Raw genomic sequence first — 23,075 nt, forward strand, 5'->3', positions numbered from 1 at the left:
TGCACTTTCTCCAAAAATAAACGCTACGCATACACAAGGTGCAGTTCACACGTTAACAGTAGGGGGCAGTGCAGGCAATCAACATCATCCCAAGACCCATGTCTTTCTCTGGTCTGCCCTCTAGTGGAAGCCTCCAGTTAAATGTATAGCACATAGGCGAGTATGTGAACAGTTACCTTCACAACGCAGATGTTTGTCTGCGCGAAAGCACAGCCAAACAACATGAATACATTTACACAATTCTGGAAAATTTGCTGTTGCCTAGCCAACCAAAATTAACACTGTTGTGGCCAAAAGGGGCCTAAACATCTATTTTTTGTATATCTACATTCAATATAGTTATATACTACAGTCAGTTGGTGCCATTCGAGCCCAAGACCCATATGTTGGTAGCTAGGTAACTGCACTCGACACAATCATGCCACAGCTGTGTAGCTAGTGCAGAGGTTCCCAAACACTGACACAGACAGGTATGGGGCTGTAGGTCGTTTGGTACCAGGTCGCAACAACTGAACATGACAAGATTTCCAGGTTTGACGGCCATTGAAACGATTTTCATAATCGAGTAGAGGCCAAAAGACATGCACTTGTTCCTCGCAGGCAGCAGACCCCTTTGTGACCACCTTGTCTGTTGGAATCAGCCCAGTTTTGCTGTGGTATGTAGTGTTTTAAGACGCCATAAAGTTTACTATGTCAACAGCAGAATACTACGGCACCTCATGGGCCACCACTGATTCCCACTGCAATCCCTGCCCCCTCCTAATCCACCAAAAATGCCACGAGTTGTCCTCTGGTCGGTGTTGGTGGTAAAAAGCTTGGGAACTAGTGGCACAGAGGTGCTGCTGTCACTTGGGTAACCTCAAAGAACTGCAGATCTAGGTCTGAATGTAGAGTAAACCTTACACATGGCCGTTTCTAGGTTTCCAGTGGGATGGTATGGCTGGCTCTGCGAGGGAAGTCCAGCACCACGGTCTGACTGGACTTGCGGGAGTTGCACGGTTCCTTCCATGAATCAGAGACATTTGTGGGAGTCCGGGTGGGAGGCACTTTGCTCACAGCGGTGGTCCTCCGCACGCTGCCATCTGAGCCGGACCGGGCAGAGCGGCCAGGCTTCCAGCACGGTAGACAGCGCAGGAAGTCGTGAAGGAGGTGACCACTGAATAGCATGTAGATCCAGGGATTGCAGCAGCTGTTGAGACTTGCCAGCAGAGCTGAGAGGGTTACTGCTGTGTTCTCAGAGTCTGGAAAGGGAAAAAACATAGAAGACATAGATTAAGTGGTTAAAATAATGGGAAACGTAGAAGAAACCCACTCAGTTAAAACTCTATGGGACTCTGGTGGTGTTGGTATATGAATAAAATGTAGTTTAATAAAGGAGAGCATAGTCAGTAACAATGTTTATCGTGGTTTAAAATGAGCATCCTCTCCATACAGTCAACAACAGCCAAGCTACGAAAACAATCTGTTACAAATTCATTATTTTTGCGATGTCACAATCCAACATGTTTTACCTAATTCCACCAACAAAATTCAACCTGCAAATACTTTGCCAACATTTGTACTGCAGTAAAAAGCATTGTTTTTGCACCGACTTCTTTCTAAATGAGGCAAAATACAGGGCAGCCAATCAGAGCAGAGGTCATTTACATACAGTTTATGAACCATCGCAAAAGGTTTTAAGGGAGTTTGGAGAATGGCCATGTCCACAAGGGGGCATTTAAATAGCTTTAGCACATTAAGCAATAGGATGTTATTTTAATGCAAAAGTTAATTTAATAGCACCCTCTTGTGGAGAGTATCCAGCTTGCTAAATGTGAGTGAGTGAGTTAGTGAGGTATATGCCAGAAACAAAGAAACAAATCAGCTTGAGCCACAGCACCATCGAGACAGCTGGACTCAATCCAAATATATACAGCTTATTTTTGAACCGCCGTTAACACAACACCACTGAGTAGTTTACGTCCTTTTCGGAGAACACAAACTGCCCAAATCTGTCACATCAGCATATTAATCTAATAAATAACAACTTTTTAGTTGCACTTCATGTAAGATTCTCTAATGGAGTCATAGAGCAGTCGGAGGGACCACTTCCACACAGTTATTAACCTTATATTACAGCTGAACTGAGGTATCTAATGCTTCACCATAAAATTACAATCCAAAAATAGACTCCTGCTATCAGGACTGGAAAGTAATGGACAGTCTGCACATTCTCTAAGTCACCCTGGATAAGGGCATGTTAATAGGGTTGATTGATATCATTTCATTCCAAGCATCTCTGAGCTAATACAACCAAGGCTGAGTGAGGTTAACTGCCCTGGGGTAGCTCCCGGAGCAGACAGACCTAATTGTAACAGCCCCATGTTCAATAACCATTGTTCTGGGGTGATGCCTCACTCTACTGTGCAGTGTTGCCTGCACAAACCTGATCCGCAGTTCTGCTGTGGTCTGCCAAAATATTAAAGCAACCTTTTTGTTTTCACAGTCCATTTTATCAGCACCATACAGGTGCTGGGGATGGGCGGTATCCACTTTTTCTATGTCATCATTTGTTCATTCATTCATTCATCCATCCATTCATTCATTCATTCATTATCTGTAACCCTTATCCAGTTCAGGGTCGCGGTGGGTTCAGAGCCTACCTGGAATCATTGGGCGCAAGGCGGGAATACACCCTGGAGGGGGCGCCAGTCCTTCACCGGGCAACACACACTCACATTCACTCACGGTCACACCTACGGACACTTTTGAGTCTCCAACCACCTGGTAGGTGGATCACTCATTCTATAAATGTTAAACCATCGGTCTGACAACAAAATATAGCAGCTGCTATTCCAACCGACTCACAATCACTGTGGGCTACTGGGCTTGTGTTTATTGCCCCCTCTCTACTGTTCTCTTATCCCTCTGGAGTCGGGAGTCGGTGCTCCAGCCGCTGGGATAAGTCAGAACTTACGCCAAAACACTTACGCAGCTCTATGACGTGGTTGTCATAGAACAAGTAACAAGAGGCATGTCTAACCCATTCATATTCTTATGACAATAACATGCTAATCTGACTGCTATTATTGGAGGATTACAGCTGCAACACAATGTGTGAAAACGCTCATTTTAGTCCTATAAATAAAGCATGTGGCTATGTTTTTGCACTGAGCATGGATCTTAAATACGGCACAGTGACACATTTCAGCTGCCTGAGGAGGAACGACTTCGTTTTGTGATGAGTAAGTGAAATACATTAGACTTGTTTTTCTGCAGCATGAATGATGCTCATTAGCTTCTAAGCTAGGTAGTTCAGTAGTATATTCCAGTGATAGTGTGTGTAAAGCTTACTGTAAATGTTTTGTAATTGCGCAGAGGCACAGAGCTCAGCCGCTAGAGAAAAAAACCTCTTGTAGTAAAGTTTGGATGCTCTCAGCTGCTTTCAAACAGTCATCTGAGGTTCATATTTATGGCTTTGTTGCTCCAAAGCAGTCTGTGTCATTACTAAATCACTAAAATACCACTGTTTGCAAATGACTCAGTTGGTCTCACTGATGTGGTGGGGGCTAATGGGTCACTTTCTTTAACAGTGGGGAGGGGATTTCTCACCTATGTTTTCACAACTATCTCATGAATAGTCAATGTGTGAGCCACAAGTTTTAAGAAAAACACATCACATCATGTTTGTAGCAGTGAGTAGCCAACACCCATGTCTCCACAGTTCAGAGCTCTAAAGAAAACTTCATTAATGTTTATAATGTGTTTTTTCACTATATATAAGCACCTTTGAAAATAGGTTTTTGGGAAGTCCATGTTTGGAGTTAATTTAAACAAAAAACGAATGTCATATAGACTTCTCTCACATTTTTGTTGCTGGGTTTGTGTTGAATATTAGCATATGTAGCTTTTTTAGGAAGGTGAAAAATAGGGGATGTGGACCACACCTGGGTCAGAATAATTTTGCAATCTAGGATCCCACAGAGTATAAAAAGACCAAGGGATGTGGAGCAGTGGAACTGCGTTCATTCCAAAGGTACTGGACGGTACATGGAATGCTCCAACAAAACCAGCGGCCACAATAAAGTGTAAAGAGTTGTGATTCTCACCGTGCCACGAGAACTCGTCGTCCCACACGGACCACATCTGCACCACAAAGAACGGCGCCCAGCAAATGACATAGGCCAGCACGATCACAAAAGTCATCTTCACCGTCCTGAGCTTGGCGCGTGAGATGGTGGACGCGCCGCTGACCCGGGCCCCTCCCACAAGACCCCCACGCCCTACCGCTACTTTTCCTCCTCCTCCAACACCTCGTCCAGTGGTGCACGCCTTGCCCTTCACGTTCCTCCAGATGCTACGGCAGATGAGGCCATAGCAGAGTGCAAGCGCCAGCACGGGTACCAGGAAGATGCCCGCAGCGATCCACGTGACGTAGGCACGGGTGCCCCATGGCTCGATGAAGTGACCCCAGCAGTCGTAGACCCCTGAGCCGGCATGTACCTCGCTCAGCGAGAAGATGAAGTACTGGGGGGCACTCAGCAGTGCACTGCACAGCCATGTGGCTGCGATGGTGGCACGTGCTCGTCTCGCCGGCCGCCGCCGCAGCGTCTCGAGGGGGTGGCACACGGCCAGGTAGCGGTCCACCGTCAGCATCACGAGCATGTAGGCGGACGCAAACATGCCCAACACCTGCGCATGCTTCACTGCCCGACACAGCAGGTCTGGCCCGTGGAAGCGGAACGTCACCTCCCAGCACAGCTGCGGCAAGACCTGCAACAGAAGGAAAAATCATGTATCACTTTATTCATTCATTCATCTTATGTAAGCACTTCATTCTGATCCGGGATGTGGTGGGGCAAAAATGCAGGAACACACCTCAGAAAGGACCCCAGTCCATCACAGTTTCACACACTCACCCAGTCTCACACTCACTCAGACACTCACACCTGTGGACAGGTTCACACACTCACCCAATCATTCACACACTCACATCTGTGGACAGTTTCACACACTCACTCACACATTCACCCAGTCACTCACACACTCACACCTGTAGACAGTTTCACACACTCACCCAGTCACTCACACACTCACACCTGTGGGCAGTTTCACACACTCACCCAATCACTCACACACTCACCCAGTCACTCACACACTCACCCAGTCACTCACACCTGTGGACAGTTTTACACACTCACCCTGTCACTCACACACTCACCCTGTCACTCACACACTCACACAGGAAGAAAGGGAAGGAAACCCACACAGACAGAGAGAGAACACAACACACTCCCGAAAGAAAGTGAAGACCCAGAGACGCTGGAGCTGTGTGACATTGACACCACCGTGCAACTGTGCTATTCTTTTTTGACAGTTTCATTTTATTAGTTTAATTTATTTGTCTTAGGCACTGTTTTATTTTATTTGCCACAGATTTATTTTGAGATTTATACATATTTTTGTTCAACCCTGTGTTTTTAGTATGAGGCGCAACCTCCAGACCTCCTTTCCCACACTCGCCCAGTCACTCAGCCACTGGAAAGTCACAGTTTGGATTCAAAGGAGTAACAGGAAAACTGGGGCCAGGGGGAGTGAAGGAACAGCGCTGTCTCCTCCCTCAACATCCACGACTGAAGTGCCCTTGAGCAAGTCACCTAACCCCCACTTGCTCACCATGTGCCGTGGCTAGGGCTGCCCACCACTCACTGCCCCCTAGTGTTCGCTAGTGTGTGTGTAAATGTGTTTCAGTGCAAAGATTGGGTTAAATGCAGAGAACACATTCCTCTGTTTGCAGCACAGTGGCCAATAAAGTGATTCTAATTCTAAATTAAAAATGTTCTTCTTGTTCTACTTTATTTTTTCATCTTCCACTTCTCCACCTTCATCTCGTTCTTACGCTTTTTTCTTCATCACCTTTTCCTACAGAATGTACAGCTTTTGAAGGAGTTGGAGTTACGCGCATTTAAGGAAAATACGGTCAGAGCTGGTTTGCAAAGTGCACCAGGTTCAATAAACCGGCTCCGTGCCATCGTTCTCTAAATGAAATATAATATAAAATGTAGCTGGTTTTTAAACAGCTACACGTCCCATTCTCCACCCTCTGTGTGTTCCTCGCCTCACAACATCAGCACACACGAGGGCAGAGCTTTTTATGTCCGGACCGAGTCCCCATTGCCATTTTTTTAAGGAAATGCAACACGTCAATGTAAAATGATTTTATTCAGAGTAATTTTGGAGCATTTCTATTGGTTCATTCGTCATGAAATTTCACAGTGTGAAGGACAGCTGTGTGTTCAAATGATGTAATAAACGAAACATCCACAAACATGGAGATACTAGCACATGTAAACACCTGCAGTCACTCAGCACCAATCATGCCATTTATCCAGGACTTTTATTGTGTATTATTCACTGGCTACAAAATAAATTTAAAATAAAAGCAGCACATGAAGATACAAGCTTCTATTGTCTCACAGTGTCCTGATCATCCCAAAGTCACCTAACGTTAATGTTTCATCTTTATTATAAAATATGGAAATAAACCAGCGTCACTGAATGAGTAGAAAATAAAAAAAGTCTTATGATACACTTGTTTAAACCTATCTTTTACAATCTCCTCTCATCTGCCACGCCCCCCACCCCCATCTACATCAGACAGTTAAGGTCTGTTCTTCACAGACGAGGCCATTGGGGATTGTAGCGCTTCCAATAACACTGTGGAAGTCCACCTTAAATGATTCATTGCTGTAGACTTTGCTGCACAAGACCCTGCTGTTTCTTCATGTTACTGTTTCTCTAACCAAATAGTCTTGTGGATGTCTGAATTACATTCTGCTGCTTCACAGCTTCGCATTCCCTTGGACTGGTGTAGAGTGGATCAGACACAGCAGTGCTGCTGGAGTTTTTAAACCCTGTGTCCACTCTCTGTCCACTCTGTGAGACACTCCTCCCTCGTTGGTCCACCTTGTAGATGTAGAGTCAGAGACAGTAGCTCATCTGTCGCTGCACAGTGTGTGTCGCTCGTCCTCTAGTCCTTCATCAGTGACACAGGACGCTGTCGGCTGGATGTTTTTGGTCGGTGGACTGTTCTCGGTCCAGACACTGAGGGGTTTAAAAACTCCAGCAGCACTGCTGTGTCTGATCCACTCTACACCAGCACAACACACACTAACACACCACCACCACGTCAGTGTCACTGCAGCGCTGAGAATGATCCACCACCGCATCACACCTGCTCTGTGGGGGTCCTGAGCGCTGAGGAACGGGGAAAGAGGGGTGACAAAGTATGCAGCGCAACATGTGAACTACAGTCTGTGATTGTAGAACTACAAACATGTCTCAGACAAACCCACCTGGAAGAAGGCCACCACGAGGTCCGCGAGACTCAGGTGTTTGATGAACAGGTTAACGCGCGAGTTCTTCTTGTTGGCACGCCGCAGAGCCAGCAGCACGCACGCGTTTCCCGTCACCGCCGCCAGAAACGTGGCACTCAGGACGCCGATCTCCAGCCTGGCCACGTCCTCGTTGCGTCCGTACGGATCGAACGGATCCCCGGTGCTGTTCCCCGCCGCTGTGGCCTCCAGCACCGCGCTGCCGTTAGTGCCCTCGGAGCGCATCGCTCACCCGGGGTTCAGGACGCGCGTTCCCGCGATGTGGAGGGCCACCTGCGAGCCCACGTGCGCCTTCGCTCCCCGGTCATGCGTGTAAACAGAGAGAGGTATGGGGACGCCTTCTTGGACTCACAGGGAGCGCGCAAAGATCCAAACCGGGAGCGCTCAAATGTGCGGTTTGCCAGAGGGACAGCGAGCTAAAATCCAGTTTGCGGCCACCGGGAACGCGCAGGTTTTGCAACAGGGAGCGTTCACAAGAGGTAAGCAAGATAACACCACAGCACGCGCGTCACTTTTCTAAACCCTGCCCAGCCGCTCGTGCTTTAAAAGGAAGCCTCAAAGTGCCGCCTCTTCCTCCTCCTCCTCCACCTCCCTCTCCTCACAAGCCCAAACACCAGCCGACAGGCGCGCGCACGCAGCCCCCCAACACCTCCGTTCATTGTTTGATGACCTAAAGATGTTCGGGTCGGGCCCACTCATGGACGTTTCCCCTTAAAGGAAGGTTCCTGGAGTCCAGCTGTGTCCTTTGAATCAGTTTTAAAGGTACAGTGCGTTCACATTCGGAGGTGAAGCTGTTTGTTTTACAGCATACGGTCGTAAAGGTATAAATAAAGATGGAATGTGTGGACACTGCATGTGGTCATTGGAGTTTCATTACTCTTTCTAAAGACACTGAGGACGGAAGCTTTAGGGTCCACAACATACTCACTCACTCACTCACTCAGATATTCACTCACATACACATTCACTCACTCACTGAGATATTCACTCACATACATTCACTCACTCACTCACTCACATATTCACTCACATACATTCACTCACTCACTCACTCAGAGATTCACTCACATATACATTCACTCACTCACTCACTCACATATTCACTCACATACACATTCACTCACTCACTCACTCACTCAGATATTCACTCACTCACTCACTCACTCACTCAGATATCCACTCACATACAAATCCAGTTCCAAAGACCAATGACTAGATTCGACCAGTGGAAAAGCAAAAGAGCCATGCCGAGTCGAGTTGTGTAGCTTCCATGCAGTGGAAAATTGCCATAAATATCCTTGTTTGAAATATCGTATTTCATGCAAATTTGGACATGGTGGTGCAGCAGGTAGTGTCACCGACACACAGCTCCAGGGGTCTGGAGGTTGTGGGTTCGATTCCGGGTGACTGTCTGTGAGGAGTGTGGTGTGTTCTCTCTGTGTCTGCGTGGGTTTCCTCCGGGTGACTGTCTGTGAGGAGTGTGGTGTGTTCTCTCTGTGTCTGCGTGGGTTTCCTCCGGGTGACTGTCTGTGAGGAGTGTGGTGTGTTCTCTCTGTGTCTGCGTGGGTTTCCTCCGGGTGACTGTCTGTGAGGAGTGTGGTGTGTTCTCTCTGTGTCTGCGTAGGTTTCCTCCAGGTGCTCCGGTTTTCTCCCACACAACACGTCCAAAAACACACGTTGGTAGGTGGATTGCCGACTGAAAATTGTCTGTAGGTGTAAGTGTCTGTGTTGCCCTGTGAAGGACTGGCGCCCCCTCCAGGGTGTATTCCCGCCTTGCACCCAATGATTCCAGGTAGGCTCTGGATCCACCGTGACCCTGAACTGGATAAGGGTTACAGAATATGAATGAATGAATGAATAAACTGTGGTAAAATCAGGACTGTGCTGTGTAAATGATCTAAAACTTAATTTAATGACAAAAGCATAAAGAAAAGATTTATAAAGGGTTGATCTGAACATCCCAATTGCAATTTCTAAATATGAACACATTTACACAGCACACTAACGCGCCTAGTATTGCGCTAAACACATGTTGTATTTCCAATTATTTATTTATATATCATACTGTATATGACACGTCCAGCTCCACTCTGCAATAACACTTTATTTGAGGCTCTGAGCTCTTTCTGGAGCTTCTTTATCTGAACTTGCACACGGACAACGTCATGGTTCCCTCTGAATAACAGCTTTCTTTCTTTGGTTCCAGCTGGGAATGACCTTTTCTGGTTTGTGAACCATTCAATGTTGGTGCATAACAGGAAGCTTGTTGCAGTGTGTGCAGATGAGGTCTGACATTGTCCTGCTGAAATAACCATGAACTTCCAGGGAAATTAAATAATTTTGATTTTTTTGACAAAAAATAATTTTGATGACATGCCTCTCTCTAAAATCCTATTATATGCCTCCACATCAATGGTGCACACTTAACAATGATGCTCCTACAGAGGTTCTTTAGTAAAGGATTCAGAGTTCTATATAATTTAGTTCTCTAAAAAAACATTGTAGAACCATAATTTTTAACAGTGTACCTTCACACACTAAAGTCACTGATGCTGTAGGCACTGAATAAAAAATGCTGGCTTTTGCACCTGTCAGTAACAACAATCAGAGACATCAACAGCTCTGTTTCCTGAAAACAAGATGAAATGTTTCCACTGTGTTTCTGACCCTCTGAAATAAGCTGGGGCTCAGAGAACTGGACTGAGGTTTTGTTTAGAGTTGATGTATGGGCTGTTTGTCAAAGCCAAGAACACAAAAAAATCTTAATAAGAACGTTCCTCAGAATTAATCTTGCAAGAGCAAATTCATGATGCCACAGTGAACGATGGGATTTTCAGGTCGTCTTTGTCGGCAAGTCATAAAACTGATGCATCCTCATTGTTTTGTGTGGAGTGAGAACAACATATGGGCTCCTAAACGGTTCTTGGTGTTTGGGTTCTCGAGTACTGAAAGCAAGAACACGTGAACATGGTTTCATCTGCGTAACAGAGTTCCAGGTTTTGTTTCTTGATGTAGCTGCTGTGTTCAGTGACGGCAGTTTTCTGAAGTCAATCAATCAATCAAACTTTATTTATACAGCGCCTTTCACAACAGAAAGTCATCACAAAGCAGCATTACAGAGATCCGGGTCTGAGCCTCCTATGAGCAACAGTGGCAAGGAAAAACTCCCTCATCGCACGAGGATGAAACCTTGGAAGAAACCAAGACTCATACGAGGAACCTATCCTCCTCGGGTCGATACCGGAGACACAACTGAAGTCTGAAGAAGGAGGAGGTGGTCAGTGATTCTGTGTGAGTTAAAGTAGGTGCAGAGTTAATTTGAGATAAAACAGCATGAAGTATTACTGAACATCACAGTTACATGACTCTGTGTCTCATTCAGTGCTGTCTGAGGGCTGGAAGGTCATGTTCATTCAGGAGTAGTGTCAGGCCTAGCCCCACATGGATTGCGTAGGAACATGTCCAAAATTATGAAAACCTAATGTTGCTCCTTAGTCATAGTTGCAAGAAAACAAAGTATTTAACTAACAAACTTTCGCAGTTCACTGAAAGATGTGTCCCTTCCAAAACCACAAAATGTACAGACATTAGTGGGACTGAAATATGCAGCAGAGAACCACATAAGGAAAATGTCCTCTCTCCAGTGTAGGGTTGGGGTTGTGAGAGTTAACACTAACCTTACAGCATTTGACATCATGACAGTGTCCATGGTGATGGCTCCGTGTAGCGTGGGCATGCAGCACTGGGGGAAATTGACCTCGCGCTCTCGTTAATGTCCACTGTTCATAATGTTTGGACAGGCTAGATCAAAGACATAGCATCTCTCCCCTTTAGTTCCCACTGCCTCAGCCCCCTCCCACGAGCTGTTACATAACACAGTGCAATCTAGGGCTACCATCAGAGCTACTTAATAAATCCCATTCGAGGTTGTAGGAGCTTACATCTTCACTACTCCTGACTCTCACCCCGTAGCTCAAACCTGAACTTCAGTAGATGGTACCCAAATATGGTCCCAGCTTGAGGCAGATTGTGCTTAATCGTTGCAGACCCCTGGGTCATAACGTGATGCTGAGGACCCTGTTTAAGTACCGCAGGGAAAGAATAAGGAATATGTGAATCATAACATACATGTGGGGGCCTCTCATATTTGTAATGGGCTTCTTCCTAGATGTTCTGGGTTATACAAATAGAGCTGGGCTTGGAAGAGCATGCACTAGATTTCCTAATATTTGTAGACAACTCTTATAATAAGGGAATTCAGCTGAGGGGCATGCATTGTGGACACAGATGTGAAAATGTATGAAATTAAATTAAATGGGGGTTATTGCAGAAGTCCCCATGGCATTGCAAAATTGGGGCACTATGAAACACATTAAGGAAGATTTGCAGTTGGCTGATGCATCCCAAAACCAATCATGCAATGTCCTCCTGCTTGAAATCCATTGAATCCTCACAGCAATGTTCAAGTCTAGATCCTTCATAGAAGAGCAGAAGCTCTAAAAAAGCAAGCTACTGGTGCCCTTCATTTCAGAAAAAACCCAGATGAGTATTTGTCCACATACTTTTGGCCATGCATTACTGTGCAGAGGTCTCATACATCTAAAATTATTATTATTAAAATAATCTTCTCAAGTAGTGCTTGTATAAAATTATATATAATTATAATAAATACAGAAACAGGGTGGCGGCGCAGCAGGTAGTGTCGCAGTCATACAGCTCTAGGGGCCTGGAGGTTGTGGGTTTGATTCCTGCTCTGTGAGGAGTGTGGTGTGTTCTCTCTGTGTCTGCGTGGGTTTCCTCTGGGTGACTGTCTGTGAGGAGTGTGGTGTGTTCTCCCTGTGTCTGCGTGGGTTTCCTCCGGGTGACTGTCTGTGAGGAGTGTGGTGTGTTCTCCCTGTGTCTGCGTGGGTTTCCTCCGGGTGACTGTCTGTGAGGAGTGTGGTGTGTTCTCCCTATGTCTGCGTGGGTTTCCTCCGGGTGACTGTCTGTGAGGAGTGTGGTGTATTCTCCCTGTGTCTGCGTGGGTTTCCTCCCACAGTCCAAAAAAAACACATGTTGGTAGGTGGATTGGCGACTGTGGCTGTGGAGTGACTGTGTGTGTGTGTGTGTGTTGCCCTGTGAAGGACTGGCGCCCCCTCCAGGGTGTGTTCCCGCCTTGCGCCCAATGATTCCAGGTAGACTCTGGACCCACCGCAACCCTGAACTGGATAAGGGTTACAGATAATGAATGAATGAATGAATGAATGAATGAATGAATAATTATAATAAATACAGAAACAGAAATACAGTAAAATTAAAATGATTTTGTTTCTAAAAAGTAGACGCTGTGTTGTGAGCGAGTGAAGAACAGTGTGTTTCAAGATGTTTCTCCTGATCGTATGGATTTTAACACAATGAAGTATTTATTAACCTCTGACACTAGGCACTGGACGATCACCAGGAGAGATGTGAAAAGGGTTAAACAACACACACACAGAGAGAGAGAGAGAGAGAGAGAGAGAGAGAGAGAGAACATTACACTCACTGGAATCTCATTTTTTCAGATGCTGTAGAACTCATTTCTCTGATTTAAAACAGTCTACTTTTAGAACAAGAACAAGTTCAAATAGAAGTCAAACCACGTTCGCTGACGTCCTAAACAAAAAGGACACCTCCAAAGTGACGGAGAGGAGCCTCCGGCCAAATTCTGTCAACTAATGTTTAGCGATAAGCTTTTGATTTTCCTAAAAGGGCTTAAGAATAGCTCCAGAAGTAAAATGGAAATATCTGAGGGATTCAATTTGAAGCACTGTTAAACCGGACGTGGTGTTTTATCGCTGTGTTGTGGGATTTTTTTTTTTTACAACTTTTGACAGTTCTCGGAGACGTTAACTAAATTAACTCTGCTCATGGAATTTAGACTCCACTAGGGATGCAGCCTTTAAATCAAAACATTAAAGGTAATATACACTGAAAAAAACACTGTTGGCGTAATGGTGTGAGAGGGCACAGGGTTTAAAAACTCCAGCAGCGCTGCTGTGTCTGATCCACTCTACACCAGCACAACACACACTAACACACCACCACCACGTCAGTGTCACTGCAGCGCTGAGAATGATCCACCACCACATCACACCTGCTCTGTGGGGGTCCTGTCGGAAGTGAAAGGGGGCATACATTGGTGAGGGCTGAACTGGGGAGGATCTGAAGCTTCCATCACATTTAAAACAGCTATTTCAATGCTGTTCCAGTCTGTTCTTCATTAAAATTCTTGGCCTCATATAAGATTCAGAGGCTCACAGTAATGGCACCGTATTTCACACAGGTTAATGCAATGCTAGCTGTGCTAAGACTCTTTAAAATTTTCTTTCTGTGCCTCTGGCTGCTTTCCCAAGTGTCCTCTTAATCCCTGACTTGTTCCTGTGTGAGTAAAATTAGGCATCGCCCAGCACTTGCATCCGAACATAGGGTTAAACAGAATTCAACCTCCACTATTTTTTACATTATTATGTGTTTCCCCCTTCCACTGTTGCTATGGCAATGGTTAGCTTAACAGTAGCTAGTGGTTTTTGTGCTAACACGAGAAGCTAGCTATGTTTATGAAATAAAAGTAAAGAAACACAATAAAAGCCATGTTTTCAGTAGTTTCATAGAATATGAAGACAACAACCTTTTTAAAATTCAGATTATAAACAGATTGACAGCGGGAGATCACCAATTTGAATTTTAATTCAGATTTAAAAATGTTTCATTCTTACATTAAGGGGAATGTCTAAGAATGTGGGTAATCGCAGTTCCCCCTGGTTGTTTACATTTAGAAACTAAGCATGTTTTAAGGTGGAACGGTGTGTTTGAGGGGGAAAAACATTAATGTTTGTACGTGAAGTTAAAATGTTTCTGTTTTTATTCACTGTTCTAATTCTCAAAAACAAATTTGTAAATCGAGTTGTTTAGCTTAGGGGCGGCGTGGTGGAGCAGCAGGTAGGTGTCGCAGTCACACAGCTCACAGACGTTGTGAGTTCGATTCCCGCTCTGGGTGACTGTCTGTGAGGAGTGTGGTGTGTTCTCCCTGTGTCTGCGTGGGTTTCCTCCGGGTGACTGTCTGTGAGGAGTGTGGTGTGTTCTCCCTGTGTCTGCGTGGGTTTCCTCCGGGTGACTGTCTGTGAGGAGTGTGGTGTGTTCTCCCTGTGTCTGCGTGGGTTTCCTCCGGGTGACTGTCTGTGAGGAGTGTGGTGTGTTCTCCCTGTGTCTGCGTGGGTTTCCTCCGGGTGACTGCCTGTGAGGGCTGTGGTGTGTTCTCCCTGTGTCTGTGTGGGTTTCCTCCGGGTGACTGTTTGTGAGGAGTGTGGTGTGTTCTCCCTGTGTCTGCGTGGGTTTCCTCTGGGTGCTCCGGTTTCCTCCCACGCTCCAAAAACACACGTTGGTAGGTGGATTGGTGACTCAAAAGTGTCCGTCGGTGTGAGTGTGTGAGTGAATGTGTGTGTTGCCCTGTGAAGGACTGGCACCTCCTCCAGGGTGTATTCCCGCCTTGCGCCCAATGATTCCAGGTAGGCTCTGGACCCACCACGACCCTGAACTGGATGAGGGTTACAGATAATGAATGAAAGAATGAACTTTTAAATGTGACATTCACAATTGTAATCAAAAAACACTTTTTTAATTTAGAAGATTTCTAAATAAATCTAGAAGGTTTCCTCTACATGGGCTGCTCTCCAGTCGGTTTCTGTGATCGAAAACAGTCTGATGTGTTTACAAAGCCCCAGTGCTGCTCCATAGGTGGGTAATATTGCCTTTTTTGTGTTATTTCAGATCATTTAAGGTGGAAATATCCCCAAACTCTGGACATGGCTAACTGCATTAGCGCAAGTGTTACACAAGCTAAACAACTCATTCATTCATTATCTGTAACTCTTATCCAGTTCAGGGTCACGGTGGGTCCAGAGCCTACCTGGAATCGTTGGGCGCAAGGCGGGAATACACCTTGGAGGAGGTGCCAGTCCTTCACAGTGCACATTTAAAAGTTATTCCAAATAATAATATATAAAATAAGAATACAATAAATATTTGGTGATTTTATGATGCTACTTTTGTAAAAACATCATCTGTAAACACACAAGTCAGTAAATAAAACATTGGCCTACTTTTCTTGGTGATGGACAATGTATTCCCACCATGATTTGTTTTTTTCTCTTCTTTGTGAGCTGTATGTTTCCTTGTTGGGAGTGGGACAAATTCCTCCAATTTGTAAAAGGTTTGAATGTTTTTTTCGTATAACATCTGTGTGATTAAAGTGTGAAAAGGCAGTTAAAACAACAACAACAACAACAACAAAACTGGATGCTTTAGCCTCCATGAATGCCTTTTCATGAACAATAAAGTCACAGAAGTCATTAGGAGGACAATCCGTGTCTGCATCCGTGTGAGTGTGTGCTTCTGAGAATTTATTTTGTTCAAAATCTCCAAGTTGTTAAATCAATTACTGAAGTGTTTTGCGATGATTTTCTGATCACTCCCGATGCCCTTTCAGTCTAGAGATGTGTGGAACGTAAATTAAACGTGAAGTGTATTTGGAGGGAAGGGTTCAAGGCTGTGTGCCTGTTCAGTTTGAATTCTCTTCTTAAAATGTGCTGCAGTTAAAATCTAAACGGAATAGTTTGGCAACAAACAAATAGATTTTTTCCCAATATTTTGCATCACAAATCCCTAAAGTAGTCGATCAGCCAAGACATGTTTGAGTTTCCAAATTTGGTACTGGGCCGTGGAGCAGTGGAACTGCTCGAATACCTTCAAGAAATGTGAAAGCTGGAGCTGGAGTTGTGTTTGAGATCTAACATCAGCACCTGCCAAATGAAAGAGAAATAAAAAGGGAGATCTCATTAATGTCTCTGTAGTTTTACCTATGAAACTTCAATGAGATCAAATAGAAAGACAAAAGAGACTTTGGCACATGTCTCCAGCTGCTCAAACTGAGCAGCTGGAGTCTCCTGAGATAAACACCTCCGTGATCTCATGTCTCATCTGGAGTTTTAGTGGAGAGCTCAATAAAGTCACAAGCTGTGCTCAGATTTGCCAGAGTAATTCAACCTGACCCTTTCCTTTACATCTCTCATGTCTCACATCTCCTTGTCCTTGTCTCCTTGTCTCATGCTGTTTTAGGAGGATCACCATTATGTCTCCTGAGCCATTACAGAGCAACTCTGAGCAATTACATTTTCCCCTCAGCTGTTTTCACTTTCAGATTCATGGCTGAATGCCACCAGAAATCCTCACAGCAATGATGTAACGTCTAGTGCTGAACGTTGTTAGACGTGTAAAAGTTGCTTTGGCAGCAAAGCGGGGACAAACTACCTGCTGCTACTGTTGATTGCAGAAGAAATGTTGGGTGAGCGAGTGTCCATTGGTCGTGCATTATGAACGTGGGCAGCCATGGCCTAATGGTAGAGGAGAGGGCTTAGGGCTGAAAGGTCATTGGTTTGATTCCTGCGACCCTCAGGAAAACTGGGGGAGGTGTGAGTGAAGGTACAGCACTGTCCTCCTCCTCAATCCACACCCGAGGTGCCCTTGAGCAAGGCGCCGGGGATGGCTGCTCACTGCTCTGGCTGTGTGTTCACAGCCCCTAGTGCCCTAGTGCGCTAGTGTGTGTGTTCACTGCCACATATGGGTTAAATGCAGAAGACACATTTTGTTGTACATTGTACAATGGCAAATAATTGCACATTACATTAAATTACAGTTCCAAACTATAATTCATCTTTACAGCACTGTCCTCAAATCAAGGATGAGTAGGGGTGCGGTTTCCTACCCTCCCCCAAATGTTCCATAGTCCAGTTTCTACAGTGCTGAGCCTGGAGCAGCAAAGACAGAGGCTATATTTTCCCAATTACAGGTCAGCGGAGCATCACAATGATTTTTGGTCGCCAGGAAAAATGAGGGTGAGAGGGTGTGAATAAACAGCGCTGTCTCCTCCCTCAACATCTATGGCTGAAATGTCTTTGAGCAAACCCCAACTGCCTCCTGGGCTCAAAATTACAGTATTCTTCATTTTTTCAGTATTGTTTTTATCCGACTCACGACGGCAGCTCGTAAAATGACGCCGTGGTCTTTTGAAGAGGTTCAAATGCTCCTTGGATCGGTGGCCGACGAAAGAATCCAGCGAGAGCTGGACGCTGCAACAAGGAAGGAACAAACTCTACTGATCTGTCTGAACTGATGACGGAGCTGTGTTCAGTCCCAAACAACAACAACACGCCAATACACCATGAGTAAACATCGCTTAATGTTACCACCGCCGTTGTTGTGGTTTCCAAAGCCCCTTGTTCCCGTTAGAGACGGGGGAAATGTTGTAGTGGAAAACAAACCTAAACTGCAGAGTCAAGAAGAGTTGAGTAGTGTAGGAACTATGCCGTAGAAAAGCGCCATTCATCGGTCAATTAGTCCGTTTGTTAGCAACTTGGAGCTCCAAGATTAGGAAGTGGAATTAGGATTAGGAAGTCCTCCCAAGCTGGGAATAATCAAACACACAACCTTTTCTGTTCATTGCTCTGCTTCTCCTCTGACACAGATGTAAATCTGTCACGCTACACGTCATTCCTCCAATCTGTCACGCCCTCGTCCTGTCTTGGCTCTGTTTGTTATTGTCCATGTCTCTGCCCTTGTTCCGCCTCCTTGTCCGTCCTCCTCATTATCTGTCTCAGGTGTGTCTTGTCTGTGTTATGTATTTAAGTCTCCTTGTCTCACTTCCTCTGGTCGGTCATACGTTCCAATTCCCAGTCTTGTTATTTCCTTTCCCAAGTCATGTTGTGTTGCTTTATGTCGCTCAGTCCGGTCTGTTTGTCTCCATCGTGTCATGTTCTCGTTTCACTTCCTAGTCATGTTTTGCGTTTCAATCTCTAGATCATGTTGTTTAGCCTTCTAGTCTGTCTGTCTCTGCTATCACTCCTTTCATTTTCCATTGTCTTGTTGCTCCCAAGTCTGTCTGTCTCTGTTGATCCTCTGTTTAGTTCTCTAGTCTGTATGTACCATTAACACTGTTTAGCACTCCATGTTTATGTTTAGTCTGTTTAACTCTGTGTCCTAGTTTAGTTCGCTTAGCTCCTTTTTGTCCAAGTCTCTGTTAGCTCTCTGTTTGTTGTCTTATTATCGAAGTCTCTCTGTTTTGTTATTCTTTTTGTAAATTAAAGTTCACTGTGTTTTAGCGTGTGCGTCCGCCTCCGTGATTCCTGACCCAATCAAAGATCAGCTTCTCTGGAATACTATAACTGACTCCTCCCAGACACTGCCATTGGATCTCCTCTTCTCATTATCAAGTCATTACAAAACGGACTCTCACCTTGCCTCTTTGGACTTCATGCCCATTTCTTGACCTCGATTTTTCGCTTTATCCCTTTTCTCTAAATAAATCTCTGCATTTGCCCCTTTCTCAAGTGAGAGTCCTCCTCATTCTCACTGCAACACACTGTGCAAAATGAGCTCAAATAGACGACAATCTTCCGGCCCCGCAGAGTGACACGAATTTCAAATGTCTTGTGTGACCACTGCTTAATGTCCAATCTATATGCAACAGGCTTCCCCCACCTGCTTGATAAATTCATATAAAAAACTGCACTGAGTAATAAAACACTGGACGCTGTAATGAAAGTGCCCGTTACAAGCCTGTCAGGCTGATTAATTAATATCTGACGCCATGCAGAACATTACTGACAGTTAATAAACCCAGGCCTGGATTCTGTGAGATGGTTTTCACGGCAGTTTACACTTTGCAGAAATAACCAGCTTCTGTTCGTTTCTAGAGAGTTACAGGGGACATATTCTCTGCCTTTTCCTTTTAGTCAAAAACTCACAGCAGTGTTTTCCCTTTTCTAAACGTAAACATTCACAATGGCAGCATTCAGCGCCTGTTCCTTTAAATGATAATGAGCCGCTCGCTGTTCACCCCGACCCCGAGCTCACAGCAGTGAGGAGCGAGGAGCAGCTTTGTTTTCTACCTGTTTTCGCTCGGTTTTCAGTCCTCGTTTTCTCAGCGCACTTTGTGTCTGTTTTGCTGTATTTAACATTGTCTTTGCGCTCTCACATAAACACGGGTCCAGCGCTGTGATTGGACAGACTCAGATGAGGGGGGGGGGGCATTCTAAAGTCTCTGCAGGTGGAAACGGCTTGGTTTATCCCTTGTTTTCTGATATTTCCAGTGTCAGTTTTCTATTGTGGATTTTCTTTTCCTAGAAATTTTGCTCACTTCCTCAGTGACGTCTACCTTCACAGATACATGTCCTTTCAGACCCACAATGCTGGGTTATCTTTTCACAGTGGAAGAACTGATATTTTTTAAAAACACTCTGAGGTTTAGGGTGTAACGGTGGTGCAGCGAGAGTGTCGTTGGCACACAGCTCTGAGATTTGTGGTGATAACTACAAAATGCATTTCTGTGAGGATTTGATGGCAGTGTTTTCCCATGTGGGTGCTCGCATTCAAGTGGCCCTCAAAGCACAAGTTACAAAAGCAGTGGGGTGATAGCTTCTCCTAGCGGTTCTGGTTTGTGTGCAGTCTCTAGCAGCCGCTGACAGCTCACCTCCTCTGTTCCATTCCTCCTTTCTTTTCATCCCACACTTCACTGTTCACTGTCTGAATAAATCAGCTGGAGATTTCCATCTTGGAGTTCGCACAAGTCAAAGCAGACAGGCCACCACCTCCGCAGAAACACACACACAACAAAGGGTACACACCTGCGCACGCACATGCGTGTCTAAACCTAAGGTTAGGTTGAGGTTAACTTTAACTAGCCTAGTTAAGCCTAGCCTAAACCCAACCCTGACCCCGACACTAGCCCTAACTTTATATTTTGAAAAGCACTAAAGTTTAAAGTGTATGCTGCTTTGCTGCTTTAAAGCAACACTATGTAGTATATTTACCTTAAATTTACAGTTTCAAAATCATTGTAATGCTTTACTGAGCTGTAACAGGGAAAAAAAGAGCCTCTGTCGTTGCTACTCCTGGCTCTGCACTACAGAAACTGCACTATGTAAATTTTAGAGGAGGGTAGGTAACCACAGACTCTCCTGTAAAAGTGAATTACACTCTGCAACTGTGGGGGAGCTGAGGAGCATTAATACCATTATCTAGTGTTATCTAGAGAAACCCACAAGGAAGACAAGTCCCCACAATGCAGCTGTGTAAATTCTGTATATTATGGTTTAATGTGAAACCTGGCACACACACACACACACACAAACATAATAACACAAAGCATTGTGCAAAATATCACAATTTCAATACCAATCGTTTATTTTCCAGACAAAACATAATTGAATTATTTCACAGCAGTGGACAACAAACATCAATGAGCCAGAACATTATGAACACCTGTTTAATACACTGTTGATGGAGGGAGTGAGATGCCCTTGGCTCTGGGAATGCAGTGAATCTGGGTATTCATGTGGACACCAATATAAACCTGGACCATTAATGCCTCTCCTGCTCATCCCAAATGTATTCATTCGGACCAGAGAACACCGTTCCACTGCATTTACATTGTGTAGGTCTGTGTAAGTGGAACGGCTGACAGTTTGGGGAAAGAGGGGGTTCCCAAATGCTAGAGTGGGCCCTGATGAAGAATCAGTTTTATGAGGTGTAACATTACAGCCATGATTTACAATCACACAGCCATTCTCCTGCTGTCTGTCTCTCTCTCTCTCTCTCTCTCTCTCTCTCTCTCTCTCTCTCCCTCTCTCTCTCTCCCTCTCTCTCTCTCTCTTTCTTTCTCGCTCTCTTTCTCTCTCTTTCTCTCTCTTTCTCTCTCTTTCTCTCTCCTCTCTCTCTTTTCCCTTCTCTCTCTCTCTCTCTCTCTCTTTCTCTCTCTTTCTTGCTCTCTCTCTCTTTCTCTCTCTCTTTCTCACTCTCTTTATCACTCTCTTTCTTGCTCTCTCTTTCTCTTTCTCACTCTCTCTTTCTCTCTCTTTCTCTCCCTCGCTTTCTCTCTCTCTCTCTCTCTCTCTCTCTCTCTCTCTCTCTCTCTCTCTCTCTCTCCTCTGTCTCATTTTCTCTCCTCAAACAAAAGGCTAAGTAAAAGACAGAGTGTGAGTAACAGATCCCTTAGGTATTTCCTCCCCACAGTTTGTGGTTCCTATGAAACATTCATTTATTCATTCGTCCATCTTCTCTAAGCACTTCACTCATTCACTCACATCTCGGGACAATTGCACACAGACAATCTACCCACCTCAAGTGGACCACCTGAAGGAAACCCACACAGACAGATCTGAGGGACCTTGACATCAGTCCGGAATTCATAGTCGCTCTGAGGCCAAGTACATTTTAATAAAGACAGTTTTTGAAGTTTGAAACATCTGACAAGCACCGTAAGAAACTCAGAAGCTTATAAAGGGAACGACAGGCCGATGGAGGATGCTAGCGTGACAGAGAATGCATTTCAGACCCTCACTGTAGCTCCTGTGATATCAAAGCCATGTGTAGAATCACTGTACATCACTGAGAACAGAAGGGAAGCAGTTATCATCTCACGCTGTGCTGCTACTTTGCTTCATTCATCGGTTTCAGAAAACAGTGTCCTTCCCCCTCAGCTACGACTGTTAACTGGTGTAATACCAGTTAAAACCAGCTCATATCATACAACTACAGACAGTAAAGGTGACATTCATATAAAATTCAGAAGATGTTTCCTCTCCATGTGCTGCTCTGCAGTCGGTTTGCTCTGGAAACCGCTCTAATGTGTTTACGAAGCCCCAGTGTCTGTAAATGGGTAAAAAAACAAAGTGTCTGGGTCCGGTGCTAGGCTTTCTCTCTCTCTGCTCACGGCAGAGAAACGCCATCTGGAGGTTTTTAGACAACGGAGAGACTCCAAACGCTGAAAAGCACCAACCGAGATGAGGATGTTGCTCTATTCCTGCTCCATAGGGGGATAATATTTGTGTGAGTGTGTGTCGCCCTGCAAAGGACTGGCGCCCCCCCTCAGGGTGTGTTCCTGCCAAATGGTTACAGACGTTAAATTAGTAAAAAACATTTGTTACAAATGAGTTTCTGTGGTAATTGGTGAATAAAAATTAAACTTAAGACACGTACAAACACACCATTCCTCCTTAAACGATGCAGAGCTTCTGAACCTAAACAAATGAGAGAACCAGCGCTTCCTCACAATTGTAAATGGTGTCTTTAATGCTGCTGCAGTCAGAACTGTCTCCGTCTTCTCTGTAGCTCTCAATGGGGATCAATCCTTCTGTGTTTTACTGCCACAGATCTCTGTCCTCACTGAACGATGTGTGGACAATCACTGTCCAGTCTCACTGCCCTTAATTAATGAGGACAGCGCTTGTTTCATGCTGTTCTTCTTTTAAAATGATGGACTGTGGAATGTCTCCTCAGACGGATGGAAAACATACTGTAAATGGTTGTATATGAAGATGTAAAAATAGCAGAACCTTCCTTGGTTGTTTACAGAACCATTTCCCTAAAGGTGCTGTAAAGAACCATATACCTATATTCTTCATGGATACCAGACAGAGAGACTTGAACAGACAGGGAACTGGACAGAGAAACCTAAGTAGAGGGAGTAAAACAGACAGAGAGAGAAACAGACTAAACCTAGACAGAGCGAGCTGAACAGAGACCTAGACAGGAAGCTAAAACAGACAAACCACATGAGAACACAAAGCACATGGAAGAAAAAGACAGATACGGGAGGTGAATCGAATCGAGGAACAGACAACAAACGAA

The 23,075-nt window shown here is 44.9% G+C and overlaps 1 protein-coding gene across 1 annotated transcript; it reads right to left on the reverse strand.

Annotated features, from left to right (window-relative positions):
- Positions 1–426: 426 nt before the first annotated feature.
- On the reverse strand, positions 427–7,828 carry avpr1ab (arginine vasopressin receptor 1Ab). Its single transcript, XM_066667936.1, has 3 exons — positions 7,335–7,828; positions 4,089–4,752; positions 427–1,241 (listed from the first exon to the last, which is right to left on the reverse strand). The coding sequence occupies exons 1-3, from the start codon at positions 7,596–7,598 to the stop codon at positions 916–918; spliced, it is 1,254 nt and encodes a 417-aa protein (XP_066524033.1). The 5' UTR covers positions 7,599–7,828; the 3' UTR covers positions 427–915.
- Positions 7,829–23,075: the final 15,247 nt, after the last annotated feature.

This window comes from Hoplias malabaricus, chromosome 4 (assembly GCF_029633855.1).
Source record: "Hoplias malabaricus isolate fHopMal1 chromosome 4, fHopMal1.hap1, whole genome shotgun sequence".
Classification (NCBI taxonomy): Eukaryota; Metazoa; Chordata; class Actinopteri; order Characiformes; family Erythrinidae; genus Hoplias; species Hoplias malabaricus.